At 33.5% G+C, this 20,285-nt stretch overlaps 1 protein-coding gene across 1 annotated transcript in view; it reads right to left on the reverse strand.

Annotated features, from left to right (window-relative positions):
• Fancm (FA complementation group M) overlaps positions 1-20,285 on the reverse strand; it is a 58,821-nt gene that overhangs the window by 22,626 nt on the left and 15,910 nt on the right. The window contains exons 6-8 of the mRNA XM_085812906.1: positions 18,991-19,234; positions 9,084-9,202; positions 8,658-8,751 (exon numbers count right to left, since the gene is read on the reverse strand). Coding sequence (XP_085669032.1) covers positions 8,658-8,751; positions 9,084-9,202; positions 18,991-19,234 — 457 coding nt within the window. The remainder of the gene's footprint in view (positions 1-8,657; positions 8,752-9,083; positions 9,203-18,990; positions 19,235-20,285) is intronic.

Raw genomic sequence — 20,285 nt, forward strand, 5'->3', positions numbered from 1 at the left:
CTAAATGCAAATCAAATACTAAATACAAATCAAATCAAATACACATTTATAAACAAAAAGGACCATGGTCTGATACTATTTACAATTATTTACATTACGTACTATGGCCATAGTAATGAGCTAACCTGTCGTAATGAACGACTTTAGGTTTAGAGTTCGAAGACTTACGAATCCGAACCACGACGTCATTCAGTCTTTTTAGGACTGTATACGGGCCATCCCAAGGTGACTGTAATTTCGGACAAAGTCCTTTCCGTCGAGTCGGATTCCACAACCACACCTTGTCTCCTTCGTGGAACTGATGTTCAGTAGCTCTTGTGTCGTAGCGGGTCTTCATCTTCTCCGTCGCCAAGTTGACTCGCTCTCGTGCAAAGTTGTGCATCACTTCAAACCGGGCCTGGAGATCTTGAATATATTCCTCAGACGATGAAGGAGCATTCGGAGGGCGGCCAAACAATAGATCACAAGGCAGACGAAGGTCACGACCGAAGAGCATCTGTGATGGAGAATAGCCGGTAGTCTCGTGGACAGCACTGCGGTAAGCCAGTAAAAAGAGTGGTAATTTCTTGTCCCAGTCCTGTTGGTTTCTGGAAACCACTAATGAGAGGTTATTAAGGATGGTTCGATTGAACCTCTCTACCATGCCGTCCGACTGGGGATGCAATGGCGTCGTTTGAGTTTTGTCAATGCCGAGTAGTTTGCATAGTTCTTTGATTACTGCCGAGGCAAAATTCCTTCCCTGATCGGAATGTAACTGAAGAGGCACTCCGAACCTGGAAATCCAGTGCTGTATCATTACCTCAGTTACTGTGACAGCCTCTTGATCAGGAATAGGATAAGCTTCAGGCCACTTGGTGAAGTAATCAATGACAACGAGTATGTATTTGTTGCCATCAGCAGTTCGTGGCAGAGGTCCCAGGATGTCAAAGGCGATACGTTCAAAAGGCGCCCCTACGTTGTAACGTTGCAGCTTGCCTCGGCTGCGTCTCCTCGGTCCTTTCCAACCTGCACAGGCATCGCAAGATCGGCACCACTTTTGCACGTCATCCTTTGCATTATTCCAGTAAAAGCGCTCACGAACTCTCTGCAAGGTCTTCATTACTCCAAAGTGACCTCCAGTAGGGGTGCTATGTAACTCTTTAAGGACATCAGGAATGCGGGATCTTGGAAGTATAAGTTGCCATCGGAACGTCTTCCCATCATCCGATTCGAATTTCCGGTATAAGACGCCGTTTCGAATGTGAAGTGAATCCCAGAGTGCCCAATATTGTTTGGTTGTAGAAATGTCCTGCCAGGTAGGTTTTCTGTTTGATGACTCCATTAAATCAATTATGGGTTTAATGTCGCGGTCTTCCAGCTGGTCTTTCCTGACTTCATCATCACTCCACGGTTCTCGATCAGCCGATGTTGATGTTGTAATTTGTCTTGCGACCGGAGTCAGCAGCTCGTATTTCGCATCCACCCTGGAACAATATCGGCAGCTTTCTTGGCAAGGTCTTCTAGACAGGGCGTCGGCGTTTCCGTGTGATGATCCCTTACGATGACGGATAGTGATGTCATATTCTTGGAGTCTCTGTATCCACCTGGCTATTTGACCCTCAGGATTCTTGAAATTTAAAAGCCAGGTCAATGATGCATGATCGGTGCGGAGCAGGAATTTTCTGCCGTATAGATAGTGATGGAACTGTTCTACAGCTTTGACTATGGCGAGCAACTCTTTCCTGGTGACACAATAATTCCTCTCCGGTTTAGACAGGCACTTGCTCCAGTATGCCACTACACGTTCTTGGCCGTCTATTTCTTGGGACAAAACAGCACCAACACTTTCATTACTCGCGTTGGTGTCGAGAATAAATGGTCGGTCAAGCTGAGGATACGTCAGGATTGGAGCAGATGTTAAAGCCTCCTTTAAGTTGTTAAATGCATCCTCGCATTCTTTTGTCCACAAGAACTTCTGGTTGCTCTCTGTCAGCTTGTGTAGGGGTCTTGCGATGGAAGAAAAGTCCTTCACGAATTTCCTATAGTAGGTGCAAAGCCCTAGGAAGCTTCTCAGCTGATGGACATTTTCGGGACGTTTCCAGGATTTAACGGCTGATATCTTTTCAGGATCCGTGCGCACACCTTCTGCAGAGATGACATGTCCCAGGTAAGTCACTTCCTTTCGGAACAATTTGCATTTAGCGGGACTCAGCTTCAGATTGGCTTCTTTCAGTTTCTGAAGCACCTTCCTAAGATTTTCTAAATGTTCTTCAAAACTCTTTCCGACGATGATGATGTCGTCCAGGTATATGAGGCAGGCTTCGTAGGAAAGGCCTTTCAAAACAGTTTCCATAAGACGTTCGAATGTTGCCGGCGCATTACACAGTCCAAACGGCATTACCTTGAATTGCCAAAGCCCTTGTCCCGTAGTAAATGCCGTCTTTTCTCGGTCTTCAGGCTGTATTTCTACCTGCCAATACCCACTCTTTAAATCAAGTGTTGAGAACCACTTGCTTCCAGAAAGAATGTCTAGAATGTCGTCAATTCTAGGAAGAGGGTAACTGTCTTTCTTCGTAACCTCATTCAACCGGCGATAGTCGACGCAAAATCTTGTTGAGCCGTCTTTCTTTCTGACTAGGACGATGGGAGATGCCCATGGACTTACTGAAGGCTCGATGACATCGCCTTCTTCCATATCTTTTAACAGTGTTCACACCTCTTCCTGTTTAGCAAACAGTAGACGTCTTGGATGTTGCTTGATCGGGGGATGATCACCGGTATCTATTCTATGTTGTATCAAACTAGTTCGACCCACGTTAGAATACGAGCGGGAGAAAACAACTTTAAGATCTTTAACGACGCAATCGGCAGCATTCTTCTCTTCATCGTTTAATTGCGCATTCTGAAGTAACTCTGATGTAATGCTTTCTGAAGACACGGATTCTTGGATGTTACTCTTTCTTTCAACGGTGGTTACTGGAGTACATGTTGCAACCACTTCACCTTTCTTAATAACTCTCGCCTTCTCAGTTACATTGGCGACTCTCACTGGGATAACCGTTCTGGATAGGTCGACGAGTGTTGAGGCTACTAGTACTCCTTTTGGGCTATTACAGTTATTGGGATATTCTATGATGCCGTAGCGGAAATTTCTGTTTTTGGCTATGGATCCAGGAAGTAAAATTTCTGTTCTTGCCGGTATTGTGATATTGTCTTGTGCTATGATTTTATGGACAGATTTAACTTCATCATTGACTCCAAATAACGCTATGTCCTCAGATGTAGAATGCAATTCGTTATTTTTAAAGTCCAAGGAAAAATTGTATTTCCTTAGAAAGTCCAATCCGAGTATGCAAGAATCAGTGATCTCTGCTACATATGCAGTGTGATGGTAAGCGGCACTTCCAAACGTGATGTTAGCATTTATTTTTCCATCGATGTTGATCTTCTCACCGGACACAGTCTGTAGGGTAACGCAGGGCGGCGTCCAGATAAGTTTGCTTCCCAGTTGTTGAGCCAAATCTTTTCGGATGATGGTAACGTTGGCTCCTGTATCTATCGTCATATTGCAGGGAACTCCATTAATATGTCCTATTACGAAAAGTCCATTACTGCCGCCTCTCACTGCAGAAATTTGAAGTGCTTTAAACTGGGGCTTTTCATGATCTGGCAACCTCCGCCCCGCGAGATGGCCACTAATTAGTTTCCCTGCTGTTTGTTAGGAGCGGTCTTAGCATCCGTGCCCTGGGGTGTTCTGCAGTTTCGTCGTATGTGTCCTTCAGCACCGCAGTTCCAGCACTTTACGGTCGGTTTCTTGTCACCAATATTCTGTCTCAAGGCGTTCAGTTGTCTTGTTAAATCGTCTAGACGAGTAGTGACTTGATCCCCTGGCTCCTGAACTTGAGCAGCTCTGACTGGATGGCGGTCTCGACGGGTGGCTTGCTGGGCTGCCTCAAATTTCATGGCATACACTAAAGCGCTTTTCAGATCTTTAACATCCGCCATTCACAGTGCTTTCTGTATTTCAGGGTTCCGGATGCCATTGATGAAATATTGCAGGGACAGGATTTCCCTTGTTTCTGTCGGGCACTCCGAAAAGGCATGATGTGACAGCCTTTCAACATCCGTGGCGAGCTCCTGAAGCGTTTCGCTGAGCTTCTGTTGACGAGATTTTAATTGGAGCCTGCTGTAGTCTTTTAAACATTTCTCGCCGAAGCGCAGCTCCAAAGCGCCGGATAGAGCTTCGAAATCTAGCCTTTGATTTTCGGGAAGCGTCTGCAGGATATCTGCTGCGTCTGCTCTCAGAGAAGCGGCGAGATGACAGGCCTTAGCTTGGGAATCCCATCCATTCGCATCCACAACGATAGAAAATTGTGTCCTATACACCTGCCAGGAGGTCTTCCCATCATATGTAGATAGTTTCAGAACGGAACGAGCAGGCATCGATAAAAATTTGAAACCTTCAGAATTGTTTCCTTCCGTCGCTATGCACTTCTTTAGGCTGTCAACTTCTTTGGCGACGGCAGCAGAAACCCTATCATCAATTTGTTGTTCGACGGCAGAAACTCTTTCTTCAATTTGTTGTTGGAACGCCGAAACTCTTCCTTCGACTCGTTGCTCCACAGCCGACACTCTATCTTCTATTTCATCTTTGACAGAAGAAACCTTTTCTTCAATTTGCCCGACTTTATTTTCGACAGCTCCTATTCTGTCTTCCATAGCCTCAAATTTACTTTCTACTACGCAGGTTATTTCTCTTTTCATTTCGACTTGACCTGCTTCAATCTTTTCTTGTACAGCTTTTATGTCTTCTTTAAAAGTTACTTGACCAGCTTCCAACTTTTCGTGAACGGCTTCCATTTCCTTTTTAACGGATCTCATCTCTCCTTTAACGGAATCTTGGCCCAATTTCATATCTTCCTTAACAGATTCCTGGCCCAATTTCATTTCTTCCTTAACGGATTCCTGGCCCAATTTCATTTCTTCCTTAACGGATTCCTGGCCCAATTTCATTTCTTCCTTAACGGAGTTGACGGCCCCTTCCATCTTTTCTTGGAAAGCAGCAAATGCAGTCATCATTTGCCTGAATTGTTCTTCCATCGCTCTTGTTATTGGCATTCAAATCCCACTTCTGACACCAAAAATTGTTGCGTGCGTACGGGTTCGTTATGAAATGAATACACAAGTCCGATGAAAAATGAACAAAAATTTATTATTATCACAACAAAAATGCTTAAATTTTCTCAAATTATCATGCAGTATTACAATATCTCACAGTAGTTATCTTTTAACTACTCAAATGTCCAATAGAACGTAATTCAAAACAGCTAAGGAACGCTAATCCGCGAATTCGCTACAATCAACAACAGTAGTTTTCTAAACAACAACAAACTAAGCAACTACTACAAACTGAGATGTTTTCCTCCTTTTATAAGATTTTAAAATCATGCGCTAGAATTTTCCAGTACTTTCTCGAAATCAAAAAGAGATATTTATTTATTTAATGCACGCGCTCTTGTATTTTCAATTTTCCGGCTTAGCTTTCTTTTAATATTCGTCACGCGCTGCACTGCGCGAGAAATAAAACCATTTAAATTATAATTGAACTAACATTAGCTTTTTAAATACCAAATTCGAAACAATATATATATATATATATATATATATTGAATTGAATTATTTAGTTAACACAAAGCATATGATGGCTGTCTAACTAAATTTATACAAGGTCTGATTGAAATCTGCCAGCAAGCGGTAGAATACCAAGTTTCAATTCTCCACTTTCCCTATCATCAGGATTTTATAAGACAGAAAGACACTTTTTTTTCTTTCACATCATTTCTAAACTAAATTATTCTTAACTGACCAATTATATGTTTAAAAATTTAATAAGATCAATTTAACATTGCAACCAAAGATTATAATAATAAGAAACAAATATATGCTACAAGAATAAAGTATTTGATAAAGTCACAATACAGTTATAAACTAAGAAGTAAAATTATTTTACAGAATTTTGATTTAAATAATAGAAAAGACAGCCTAAATAATCTAAAATTTTTATTAACTTTATTAGAAGATTAATTTTTGAGATTAGGACATAGGGTAATTTTTATTAGAATTTAACAACTCTTCTTGAGAAAAAACAATTTAAGTAAAAAACAGATGTTTCAAATCATAACTTTTAAAATTAAAGTTCTTACACTTTTGCATACAGAGGGTCATCAGCTTAGAACTGCATTTGGTTTTGACTCACCAGTTGCATCGTTGATCTCAACAAAAAATAATAGGGGGAAAAAAATCAAATAAATTAATGCTTGCACAAAGTTTATTTACAGCAGAATATTGTCTTCTTATTGCTAGCATTATAGCTAGTAAAAGCCTGACAGCAATAACAGTTTTTGCTATGATTTGTTTTTCTGGCTTTTTCATAAATATTGTTAGTTTTGTCTCAGCTGTTTGTTTTTTCTTTTCATCATAAATTTCATGACAAGGGTATAAAATATCATTTGTCATTTTTTTTTTTTTTTTTTTTTTTTTTTTTTACACTTGTGAATCTCTTGAAGCATCTATGGCTTCCAGTTTAGCAAGACATTGATTTAGCATTGTAAAGCATTCAGATAAATCCTATGTGGTAATTTTTTCTTCTTCCGTCTCACTTTCTTTATCTTTTTTTCTCCCTCTCTCTTCTTTCTTCATGTTTAATTCTTTCTTGCTCTAACTCAATTAACTTTTCATTGGACAGTTCGCTAGACTCTTGGATTAGCAGCAATTCATTATTTTCAACTTTACATTCGAAGGAAAGATCTTTAGCATCTGTAATAATATTTTTATAAATTATTTGGGGACCTTTCTTACTGTCAAGTCATTTGAAGTTATTTACAAAACACTTAATTCCATTCACAATGTCATAGTAACACTTTCTCAAAGAATAGCAAGATTTTTTTAATGCACTTTAAAATGTCATAATTTTTTCAGAAACCACACAATGAAAGCTACATCAATTACTGCAATAGCCTGAGCAAATGTGATATTCCAGTAATTTCCATTAAATGCAGCAATGCAACTCTGATCCATAGCTAGGATCAACAGTGCTGCATCTGGAAGCAAAACATAGTTCACAATGGGATTCAAATGTGCAAAATGACAAGATGCACTATTCAAGAGTCATTAAGTTTTGAAAGGAACTCTTTTCTTCAGACAATATTCTCATGTTTGTGGAATAAAACAAATTTAAAATAAAATCAATCAGTGCTTTGGCATTAGATAAAAAATAAAGAGGCAGATTCACTTATTTACATTCCTAATTAACATTTTTAAATGTCCTTGGGATTTTTAAATGATAAATTAGGAATGGTGTTAATTTAAATTAAAAGCCTGAAACAGTACTATCTAGCAGAAGATCCTTATATGCTTTCAACTACTGGTATACCTTTTGCTTCTTTATGAATGTAGGTTTCAGTAGGCCCACATTTCCAAAACAAATCAGTTTCAACATTGACATTTTGTTTGGGTTCACAGTCATCATCAATAATTAATGTTATTCAAAGTTCTATAAACTTATGCACTCTTTCTGTACTTGAACTAGATACCTCATCAGACCCAAAAGTATTATGCAGCTGAAATCTTTGTTTGAAGTGTGTAAATCAACCTGAGCTAGCTATAAAATTTTGGCTGTAATCATCATGAGCTTTTAAAGTTTCAAATAAGTCACACACTTTTGTTTGAACAGAAATCAGTGACAACAGCAGTCATTTTTGCAGTTGGCCAGTCATCCATGCATCTAATAATTCTTCTATTTTATGAACTGATCCAGTTTGTTGTTTAAAAATTATCTTCGGCTGCATAGAAGTGGATCCTTTTACAACACAATGAATTCTGCCTTTGTCCTTCACAATTATCGACACTGTGGAATAAGATAGTTTCAAATCATATGTACCTTTCCCCCCACCTTTGTATTACTTTTCATATACACTAATCATACTTGAGTATACTAATCATATGCACCTTTTCATTTCCATGTCTAAATTAATTATTTTTCCCCCTAGCTTGCTGATTGCCAAGTGATATTGATTTTCTCTTCAGCACCATTTTATAGACTCATTATCACAAAACTATATAAACACGAAGGAAAAGATTTGCTTTAAAACTGATGCATGCGTACTGACTAAATGGCAAGGTGGGACAATAGCTGTGAGTAATGCACACTTAATTTCAATTTTTTTTTTTCCCACTAAGAATCGGTGGTAAAATGTATTCTTATTAAAATGGTTGTAGAGCTGGTTGGATATAAGTCAACTAGGTCGTAAGTCAGTGACCACCAGAATTACATGTAATGAAATTTAAAAAATAAATAAATAAATCTCTATTATTTCTTCCATACTTCCATAAATTTTATACTGCAGAAATTATTCTTTTCTATCTTTTTTATTTTTTACATTTTTCTACTAAGTTCAAAAACAATAGTTTTAATTTGAACTATTCATTGTCATATATCTCAACAAATCATAATATAAGTAATTGTACATTTTAAGCTAAATTACATTTATAAAGTGATATAAAAATAAAATATAAATTTTCATGAAAAACTAAAATTTCATTTAAAAGTTTAAAAATAATCAATACCTCAAAAATTCAAATTGAAAAACATGCTATAACTCACGATTTTTATACTTTACCTTTATATGATCTAAAATGATTTAAAACCACTTCTTGAAGTTTTTCAAGCTTTGGATGGCTAGGTAAAACTATTTTTCCCACTCTTTGATCATTCTAAAAGAAAATTATACACAAATAATTAGAATAAAAATTCTTCTGAAATTAACATAATTCAATAGTGCAGAATTAGCAAGATGACTGTAACTGTTTCATTTGAAATAATAAACAAATCCTTATATCTAATGCACAAAGACAGTGATTATAATGTGGTGAACAAATTACCCATGGTTTACATTGTTGGAAATTTACAAATTATGAAAAACTGATTATAAAGAATTATTCAAGTAACTGCTAGATACACTAATTTCTCTAATAATTATTAAATTCATGTATAATTATTCATAAAACTAAAAGCAAAAAATTAGCTAAAGAAACTAGGTTAGTACATTTTCATCTGAATCAGCAATATAATTTTCTTTCACAATGTTGATCATTTCATCAAAGTCTTCATTTTTCTGCAATTCGGTTCTTGCATGTGGTATAGATTTATCACCATTTACTACACCTATATAAAATATAATAAAGTACCTCAATAATTTTACAATTTGTTAACTTACAAATGCATGAACTGACATTAAATATTAAATGAGTTCACAGAAAGAATATTTAAAAATCTTTACAGAAAACAAAGCAAAATAAAGTATGTATACCCATACACAAGATTTTAAAGAAAGCATATTATTAGACTTTTCAGGTAAGGTAATCACACATAAGGCTAGTTCAGTAACAAAAACCTAACATTATAATCAAAGTTTCCATCTTAATTCAATATCATATATTGAAAAAAAAAAAAAAAAAAAAAAAAAAAATTTGTATATCATTACAAATTGTTTTTTCATGTGTTGCTATCATTTTACTTTCTTAAAATTTTAGTAGTTTTTGAGTAATTTGTAAATAAAGTGTTTTACTATCATCCAGTATTATATAATTCTTTATATTATTATTAGAAGTGAAAACTACTAAAATATATGAAAGAAAATAACAAAAATATAAGATAATCAACTCAGTTAGAAGCAGAAAATGTGGCACAATATAATCACATAATATGAAAACAAACCTTTTATAAGGTTGTATTTGGTGATTCTGGAACTTCCAGCCTATAACCTTACTAGACAAGTAGTGAGTTAGCACATTTGACTTTGAAGAGTTTAAACAATCTTTTAATGAACTGAACTTGTACCAAAACAGGCACATTTTCTGCATTGATAAACCAAATAATCTTACAAGTAGCACCTGAATTAAAAGAATGGCGGACAATAATTGTCATTACCAGGATTCGGTGATTGGGTTCCTTCATCCTCAGTCACTTTTTAAAAGGGGGAGTATATAAGGTATTTTCTCTCTGCTTTCTGTGTGCCTTTGTGGCATAACTGGAAGCAAGTGTGATGTGTAATTGGGAAGTTGAATTTTAGAGAATATTATTTCATTTTAATAAAAAAAGTTATACATATATATATACACACACACATATACATATATACTTAGTAATACTATCTTAAATCAAATACAACATACGTATTAAACATATTAAATACAACATATTAAAAATATATGTACAGATACAAAAGATCTTCAATGCAAAATTCTGCTACTTATTAAAATTCTAAAAAATAATCTAGTACCTAATCGCTTTATTAATCATTGTCTTAAAAGAGGTGTTAAATATTCTATCTAAATCATTTAACTGATAGGGATATGAAAATTTATTCCTAAACCTGAAAAGGCGGTATAAGTTGGATGACTATCAGTTGGAGGATTTGTAAATAGTGTAATTACAGAAATAATTATATATAATGTAAAAAAGCATTGTTTTCTGGCATTTTCTTATTCCTTTTGCTTTTACTAAAAAAATGAGCCTATTTCAATACTCTAAGTCTGCTCAATAGCTTGTTTAGCAGTGAAAATTACTTCTTCTTCTTCTCTTACTCGTTTCACAATGACAATCAGCAAAATTTTAATAGTCGCATTTACACTCGCAAAAAAGCTCCACAACCACTTCCATCCCACATTCCAAAAATAGCTTCCCAAAGGTTACTGGCTGTAATAATTTAAAGGGTCCCCACTGCTGCTCTCTACGCCTTGGATCACATACTAAACTCCTTCTGAGTTAGAAAACAGATGCGAACACTTCACTGTGCTCCCACTAGAAAGAACATAAGTTAATTATTTTCATATTCTGGCCTTTTATGTATATTATGTCCATTTAAATTTGTACATTTTCTTGTACCTCATTTGATAAATATCCTTCATTTTTTTCAACTTCTATTTCATTAATTTTGCAAAGATTGCATTGTTTATTATGTTTATAACGATTACTTTGAATTATATTTCATACATATGGCAAAGATTCAATTCTGTTTAGTATGTTTATAAAAACAGCTTAATTAACATCCATGAAAGCGAGGGTGTCGGGGGACACTTTACTCAAGTAAAAAAGAAATTATTTTTTACTACTACTTAATCTAGCAAAGAAATTTTTTTATTACTACTAAATTTGGCAATAATATCTCAAGATTTCTAAAAAGACCATTAACTTAATGGAACTGCTACATTCATAATGAATTCTTTATAGTACTTTAATTCAGTTCACTTTAATCTCAGTAATTGGATTAAAACTCAACTTACACCTTCGCATTTATTAATTATTGTTAACTGAATGGGAGCTAGTTTGTTCCTGTTGAGAAGTCAACCAATTTCTGATCACTGATGATAATTACTTAGTTTATTAATTTTCATTTTAAAAGTTTTCATTTCTATTTTTCATAATTAAAATTAAAGTTCCTCTTAAAAATATTATTTTCGGGATTCAATTTCAATGCTTCTGGGATACTTCATTCAGATACATTCTACTAACTTTATATTAGGAGATAATATACTCAATATTACTTTAGTAAATAAATTATTATTATATCGCTTTGTAGCTATTGCACAAGTATTAGGAAATTTACTTCAATTACAATTAATTTCAATTGATATATACAGCACAAAGTCTTTAATCCGGACGTCCATAATCAGGAATGATCTATAATTCGGACCTCAAAGCTACAAACTTTCTACGCATGGGCATATGTGTTTATGCATGCGCATAATACGCTTACGCATGTGTGTTTAATGTATAACAGACGGTATAAGCTAGGCTAAAATTATCTATTTCAATTAATGTTGCAGATTGCGTTGTTCCTTAGTCTTCTAACTGGATCCGGCTTATTATTTTTTGCAGACTGTTAGAGCAATTTTATAAAAAGTAAGCTTGAACTTTCAATTATGTCAAAAAGAATTTCTGATTCTGGAGCTCAGAAAGGATCTACAAAGCGAAAGCATGTTTCAATGTCCATCAAACAAAAAGTGGAATTGCTGCAAAAAATGGATAAAGGCATGAAGAAAGTGACAGAGTGGTTAGTGAAAATGAAAAACTTTCGATTGACAAGTTAGTTGGTATTCTCGGCACAGCAATTACAGGACTTGAACAGCAGAACTTTGTAACTGAACAAGAAATTATGTCCGCTTATAGAATGAAAGAGAAAGTATTAACACATAAAATGAAGCAACTTACACAACTTACATTGAAAGAAATGTTTAATAAAGTAAAAAAATAAATATTAAGCTTTTTTTTGTAAATTTTGATACCCTTTAGATCATAATTGCTCTTTATTTCATAAATTATGGTTTCATATTTTTAGTTTTATAATTTCTGCATGCCATCTTACCAGATTTAAATTATCTATAATCTGGAAAAACCCCTAATCCGGAATCGCCAAAGTCCCGACGAGTCTGGATTAAAGACTTTGTACTGCATATACATATACATGTATATACTGTTTGGAAAAAAATGGATACTTTAAAATTTCAACAAATTACTAGTAACACTATATGATATATTCAAACAAATTTCATAAATATATTGAAATGAATGAACTATTCACATTTATAAAGTGCCTATCCTCCTGAAAGAATCAAACATGTGCAATTGTTTACATGTTCAAATTCCCTCGATTCAACAAAAATATTTAAAAAAATCTTGGAACTAAAAGCAATATTGAAGCTCAGGGCTTTGTGGAACATTATTTGAAAATATAATGCATTTTAAACTGACATTTACCATCATTTAAAAACTTAAATGAAACATTCCAGTTTCAAATCAAATTGGTATCATCACAGGCCTTAAAACTAAAAAAAGCTATCACAAATACGATACTGTGAGGGGAGAATTGCACTATCATGTACATGTGATTCTGGTTTTGAATGAGTTACGTTGACAGTAATCATTTGCAATAGCTGCTAATGCTGTCTGAAATTTTCATATAGGAATATGTTTTAAATTTTATTAATCAACTCTGTGAATGATTTTATGTTAACTATTTTATTAATAACTACAGTTAAACAACTATTTAATCAAAAAGTATAATAAAAGCACAAATCAATTGAAACTAAAAGAATTCTATACATTTTATCCACAATCTTTAATCTTAATAGGGATCTAAATTTTACCACGTAGCGAAATATTATTCAATTTTATTAGCATTAGAGTAAATATACAAAAATTAGAAAAAGAAAAATTTAAATTATTACAGTACAAAGTCCGAGATCTGGAATGATCTAAAATCCCAACCTCAAACCTTTTTTTTTTTTTTTTGTATACTTTACGCATGTGCATTTGATTTTTCCTTCCCTGATAAAACATGTGGAGATTTTCACTTAAAAATTCCGATTCTTAATTTCACTTGGGCACTAAATAAGATACCTCATTATGAAAAAACAATCATGTAAGCATAAATTTGTGAGATTAATAATTTGGCTCTGTAGTCGAGTATCTGGTTGGCATACATGTCAAATCGAAACATTCACCTACTAGTATTTTATATCCCTGATGAGTCATTATTTATTATATTTTGATAGTAATTAATTAGCAAGAGTATGGCAACCTTTTATGCTAACATTACACTTGGCAATGATTACAGATTTAAGTTCAATGCGCTAAGAAATGTTGACGAGGAAAAATTTAACAAAAATTTCTTTTTATAGCTAGAAAATAGATTTTGTTAATGAAACTCATAGGCTAAAAGATTACATTTAGTGATATTTAATTAAGAATAACTGATATATTATTCGCATAAACTCAGAAGCGGCGGCAGAATATGGCCGTACCGGACGAGAAAATTAGAGAAGACAAAATTTTTGGAATTTGGGGATGCACCGAGCGGCAATGTTAAGTAGTGAGAAATTTTTTTCTAATTTAGGGAAAGCACTGAGTTTAGAGGCAGTGAAAATTTAGAACTTAGGAAGGTGCTTTGTAGCAGAATTTAGGACCAGCAGAGACAACACCAGGCGGTATCTAGCACCAGCCCTGGATAAAGCCTTAAGTATATGTGGGAGTTTATTTATTCAGGACTCAGATTAGTTTAAAGCATGTGAAAGAAATAGATGTAGGTATAGTAAATAACTAAACTAATACAATTCAGGCTTAATTCAGTATGCAATAGAAGCAAGACAAAATTTAGTGGAACAAATGGCAAGACCATTCAAGAATTTAAAAAATATTTTAGCATAAAATCTGCTGTGTAGAGCATTGTAAGATTATGGAAGGATGCATCTCCAGATACATTAAAAAATGCTTGGCATTATTTTTAGCCAGCTACCATATTTCATCATGAGGACGATGGAAATGATAACAGTGAATTTGAAGGTTTCAGAATATCGCAAACTAAAGGTGAAACTTTCCAGTTAATGGATTTTGTAAAGAAATGTAGAGAAGCAGTAATAACTTAAGATGATATAACAGTTGTTTTTCTTTGCGATGACCATTCCCCAATCATCAGTCAATTAATGGATGGCGAAATCTATAGTATGGTTTTAGATCCAGAAAATACTGCTACTGATAGTGGAGAAAGTGACAGGTTATTAAAAACGAAAAAATTTCGATTGACAAGTTAGCCGGTGTTCTCGACACAGCAATTACGGGACTTGAATCGTGGAACTTTGTAACTGAACAAGAAATTATGTATGTTTATAGAATTAAAGAGAAAGAATTAGCACAAAAAAAAAAGCAACTTACATTGAAAGAAATGTTTAATAAAATAAACAAATAAATATTAAGTGTTTTTTTTTTTTTTTTTTTTTTTTAATTTTGATACCCTTTAGATCATAAATGTTCTTTATTTCATTAATTACAATTTCATATTTTTAACTGAATAATTTCTGCATTCCATCTTACTAGATTTAAATTGATGATCTAATATGCGGAAAAATTCCACAACCGGAATTGTCAAAGTCCCGACAAGTCCGGATCTCGGACTTTGTACTGTACTAGGTATAGAGAATATTCCTAAAATTTAATCGGCAAATAATTTTTGCTTTTTAAATTTGTATGTAAAATTAGTCAATGGTGTTAAATAATTCAATCTGAAAATAAGAAAACTTTTTAATTATATATTTATTGAATGAATTATTAATCCAAAGCATTTTTATAAACATTATACAGTACAAAATCCGAGATCCAGACACCCAATACTTAGTATGATCTAAAATACGGACTTCAGAGCCACCACCAACTTTTTTTTTAAGGAATTTTTTTTGTATGCTTTATGTATGCGCATTTCATTTCTTCCTCCAATATAAAACATGTGGAGAGTTCCGATTCTTCATTTCACTTCATTTCATTTCCATAAAATACCTCCTTATTCAAGAAACAATCATTTTTTAGCATAAATTTATGTGATCAATAATTTGCCTCCGTAACTGCATATCTGCTTGGCATACATCTCAAACCAAAGCATCCTACAGAGCAACATTGTTGATTTTAAACTACTAATATTTTATAGTATGATGCCAACATGGCGAATCATTATGATATTTTGCTTTCAATGCCGCAAGTTTATTAACACATGAAAACTTGAGTAATGACTCATACAACGATGTTTAAATAATTTTTTTTTATATTAGTAATAGAATAGCAAAACGTATGGTAAACTTTTATGTTGACATTACACTTGCGGATGAATACAGATTTAAGTTCAATGCACTTCAACATGCTGTCCGAATTATATGGTAGGTGAAATATATGCTTTAGCTTTTGCATATAGTGATATTTTAAAGGTTATGGAAATGTGCCCAACAATGTATTGAAAGTTTATCAGTAATAATTAGCTTTTTGGGAATTTTCATATCAACATCTGGGATTTTTGATGTTGAATAGACTGTGTAATGCGATTCTTTTATGCTTTATGCATGCATATTTGATTTTTTTTTCCTGCTCATAATAAAACATGCAGACTTCTGATTAATCTCACTTCGGCAATAAATAAAATACCTCATTGTTGAAGAAATAATTATTTTAGTATAATTTGTGTGATCAATAATTTGACTCCGTAGTTGCGTATCTGCTTGGGATACATCTAAAACTGAAACATTCTACATAGAAACATCGCTGATTTTACACCAACTAATATTTTATATCCTTGACACCAACTTGGCGAATAATTATTTATTATATTTTGCTTTCATCACCATATGTTTATCAACACATGACAACTTGAATGGTGACTCATGCAGCAATGCCTGAACAATTTTTTGATATTAGTAATTGAATAACAAAGAGTATTATCCGGTTACAGATTTAAGTTAAATGCACTAAGAAATGTTGATGAGGAAAAATTTAACAAAAATTTCTTTCCATATGCTAATAACAGATTTTGCTAATGATACTCATAGATCAAAAGATTATATTTAGTGCTAATTGAATTAAGAAGAACTCATTTGTGATTCACATAATCCCAGAACTGGCGCCAGAGCTCGTATGACCGCACAGGACGGCAGAATTTAGGAAAGAGAAAATTTTTGGGATTTCGAAAAGCGCTGAGCAACAAAATTAAGGGATGACAAATTTTTTTTTGAATTTTAAGCACTGGGACCCAAAATTTAGGGACGTCAAAAATTTAGAACTTAGGGAGGTGCTTGGTAGCAGAATTTAGGACCACTAGATACAGCATAGAACGGTAAGATATCTAGCGCCGGCCCTCGATTAGCCTTAAGTGTGCAAATTTATTTATTCAAGCCTCAGATCAGCCTTAAGCATGTGCAAAAAATAGACGTAAGTATAATAAATAACTGAATTAATACAATTCAGACTTAACTGCTTCAATGCACGATAGAAGCAAGACAAAATTTAGCGGAAGAACTTATCTTTCATCGTCAATCTCATAATACATAACCAATAACATATAACAGACATAATTAAGTTATGCTAAAATTATACTTTACCGATTCCAAGAAATCTCAATTAATATAGCAGATGGCCCTATTCCTTAATGATCTGATTTGATCCAGCTTATTATTTTTAGCAGGCTGTTATTATTACAGCAATTTTATGAAAATTAAAGTCTGAACTTTCAATTATGTCGAAACGAATTTCTAATTCTGGAGTTGAAAAAGGATTTACAAAGTGAAAGCAATGTTTCAAAGTCCATTAAACAAAAAGTGGAATTGCTACAAAAAATGGATAAAAGTATATCCGTCTCAAAATTCTGAAAGAAGTATGGCATTGGAAAATCAACTGTATATGACATAAGAAAACAGAGAAAGGAATTTTTTGTGATTCCGACATTCCACTTGCAATGAATAGCAGAAAAATTATTTGTTATGCTAGAATGAGGATCATGACAGGTTAACCAAATTTAAAAATCAACATGCTATAAGGCAATTAAAAATTTCAGGTGTAAAAGCTTCATCTTATACTGAAGCTGCTGAACTATTTGCAGATGCATTCATTGAACTCATTAATAGTGAAAAGTTATCTCCAGAACAAATTTACAACGCTGATGAAACTGGTCTTTTCTGGAAACACGTACCTTGAAGTATCTTGGCAACATTTACAGAAAAGGTTCCAGTTGGTGTCAAAAATTCCAAAGCAAAACTAACAATTATAGCATGTACAAATGCTGCAGGAACACAAAGTGTAAACTTTTGATAATCGGCAAAAATACACAACTTCGAGTATTTTTTAAAATTCTTTCAGGGAGTGAAAATTTTCCTTGTTAACAGCATGGATGACACAAGCATTAATGAAAGATTGGTTTGAAAATCATTTCATACCCGAGGCTCGGCAACATTTCAGTTCGGTTGGTTTACCTGATGATGCAAAAATTGTCCTGATTGTAAAGAACTGTTTGGCTCAAACTTAAAGTTTTAGTGAAAGGTAATGTATCCATATTATTCTTTCCTCCAAGTTGTATGTCCTTCATTCAGCCTAAGGATATAGTAATAGTGTGTACACTGAAGTTCAAACATAAAGTAGCATTTTAAAAATTCATTTTAAATTTCTTGAAAAATGGCAAGACTGTTCAAGAATTTTTGAAATATTTTAGCATAAAATTTGCTATGTGGAGCATCACAAGATCATGGAAGGAGTCTACAGATACTTTAAAAAATGCTTGGAATAATTTATGTCCAGCTACAATACCTTCATAGTGAAGATGGCAGCCACAAATGTGAAGGTTTTCAGATATCAGCAAATCAAAGGTGAAATTTTCAATTAATAGATTTTTGTAAAGAAATGTGGAGAAGTGGTATAAATGAAGATGATATAACAGAAGTTTTCATTGCAATGACAAAGCCCCGATCATCAATCAATTAATGGATGGTGAAATCTTTAGTATGGTTCTAGATCCAGAAAATACCGCTACTGATAGTGAAGAAAGTGACAGGTTATTGAAAACGAAAAAATTTCGATTGACAAGTTAGTCAGATTTCTCGACACAGCAATTACAGGACTTGGAACAAAATGGAGCTTTGTAACTGAACAAGAAATTACGTGTGTCTATAGAATTAAAGAGAAAGTATTAGCACAAAAAACGAAGCAACTTAAACACCTTCTATTAAAAGAAATGTTTAGTAGAGTGAACAAATAAATATTATGCCCTTTTTTTGTAAATTTTGACATCATAAATTTTTCATTATTTCATAAATTGTGATTTCATATTTTTTATTTTATAATTTCTATGTTTCATCTTACAAGTTTTAAACTGATGATCTAATATCTGAAAAAAATCCCAAATCTGGAATTGCCGAAGACCCAATGAGTCCAGATCTTGGAATTTATACTGTATAGTGGTCTGAAAGATTCAAATTTTATTCTATTTGTAAATGCAATTCATGCATAAAGCATGAAAAATTATTAAATTATTTCGCTTAAAAAAGTTAATACTTATCTGCAAATGATAGTAAAAAAATTAATTATGCATTTATTGTTAAACAAAATAACAAAAGCTTAAAAATGCTTTTCCTTTTTTTAAAATTTACCTGTTAAAAAATTATAAAATGATCTCGCACCATGAAGCATCAGCAGCTCATATGCATGATACAGACTAATACAAAGTGAGAAATCAGCTAAACATAAACCATAAGAATATTTATCCATGTTCTTTGGTGGATGCTGACTGAAGGCATCTCGCAATTTGAGCACTTGGAATTTTGAAAGAGATGCTGGATTTTTTGGTGTAATAGCCTTCCTTTGACTCAGTCTTTTTAAATACATATTAATAATCTGAAAGGAAAAAAGTTACATATAATGAGAAATAAATCAATAGAATTGCTATAACATTTACAAGAAGCAATAAAAGTAACTCCAGTATTAAAACTAAAAATTACATATTTAATGTATTAGAATGATATAAACGTTAAAATGATAAATATGGATTAGAAAATACCTCACACATATATATTTAAGGTACTACTCTTATATACACCCTCAGGTCGACAAAGATGGCAATATATGTTCTGCACTGGTTTTTGAAGCGATTGTGTGTTCTGCGATGGTTTTGGGGACAATGTTGTTTGTATGGCAACCCTTTTGACCTCAAAACTTATTCTTTCACTGCAGTGATAACCTTGTTCCTTGTTGGTTATTATTTTTTATTTCCTTGTTGGTTCGTGTCGTGTGCATTTTGAAATGAAATGTTGCAATGAAAGACAAGGTGGACAAATTTCAGTCTTGTATTTTAGATTGTGTGCAAAGTAAATTTAGTATTAAAAGGTACGATGTTGGAGTTGATAATGAGTCTTTTGTTCACGGGTGTGTTTATGTGAATCAAAGTGTATTTTTGGAATTTCTGTGGGAGTCAGGACTTTTGAAGCGGAGTTTGGCGTGTCCGAAATGCGGAGCTGATATGAAAAGTTGCACAAAGAAGGGCGTTTCTGATAGACTTGTGTGGGTTTGCAGGCAAATGGTTTCTGGTAAAGTATGTGGCTCTCAGAGGAATTTAAGATTTGGATCATGGTTTTCGTGTAGTAAGTTAACTTTGGAGGAAGTTTTTATCATTACCTTCGGAATTTTGAATCGCAGAAAGACGTGTGATATTGCAAAATCATGGCACTTTTGGTCACAGATGTTGTGTGACTGGCAAAATTTTATTCACGAATGTATGCTGGATTTTGTATGCTCTTGACATTTCTGCTGTTCGAAGAACCATTCATTATGGTAAGTGCATTTTATTGTTTTTATTTTGTAGAATGTTATGTTCATTGTTTTTTTTTAGTATGAATTTCTGTTGTTACTGTTTTTTCTTTTTTTTTGAATTGTTTGTAATTTATTTTAG

The sequence above is a fragment of the Stegodyphus dumicola genome, chromosome 3 (assembly GCF_044657685.1).
Source record: "Stegodyphus dumicola isolate Sdum_Otavi_A_Nest chromosome 3, ASM4465768v1".
In the NCBI taxonomy this organism is placed as follows: Eukaryota; Metazoa; Arthropoda; class Arachnida; order Araneae; family Eresidae; genus Stegodyphus; species Stegodyphus dumicola.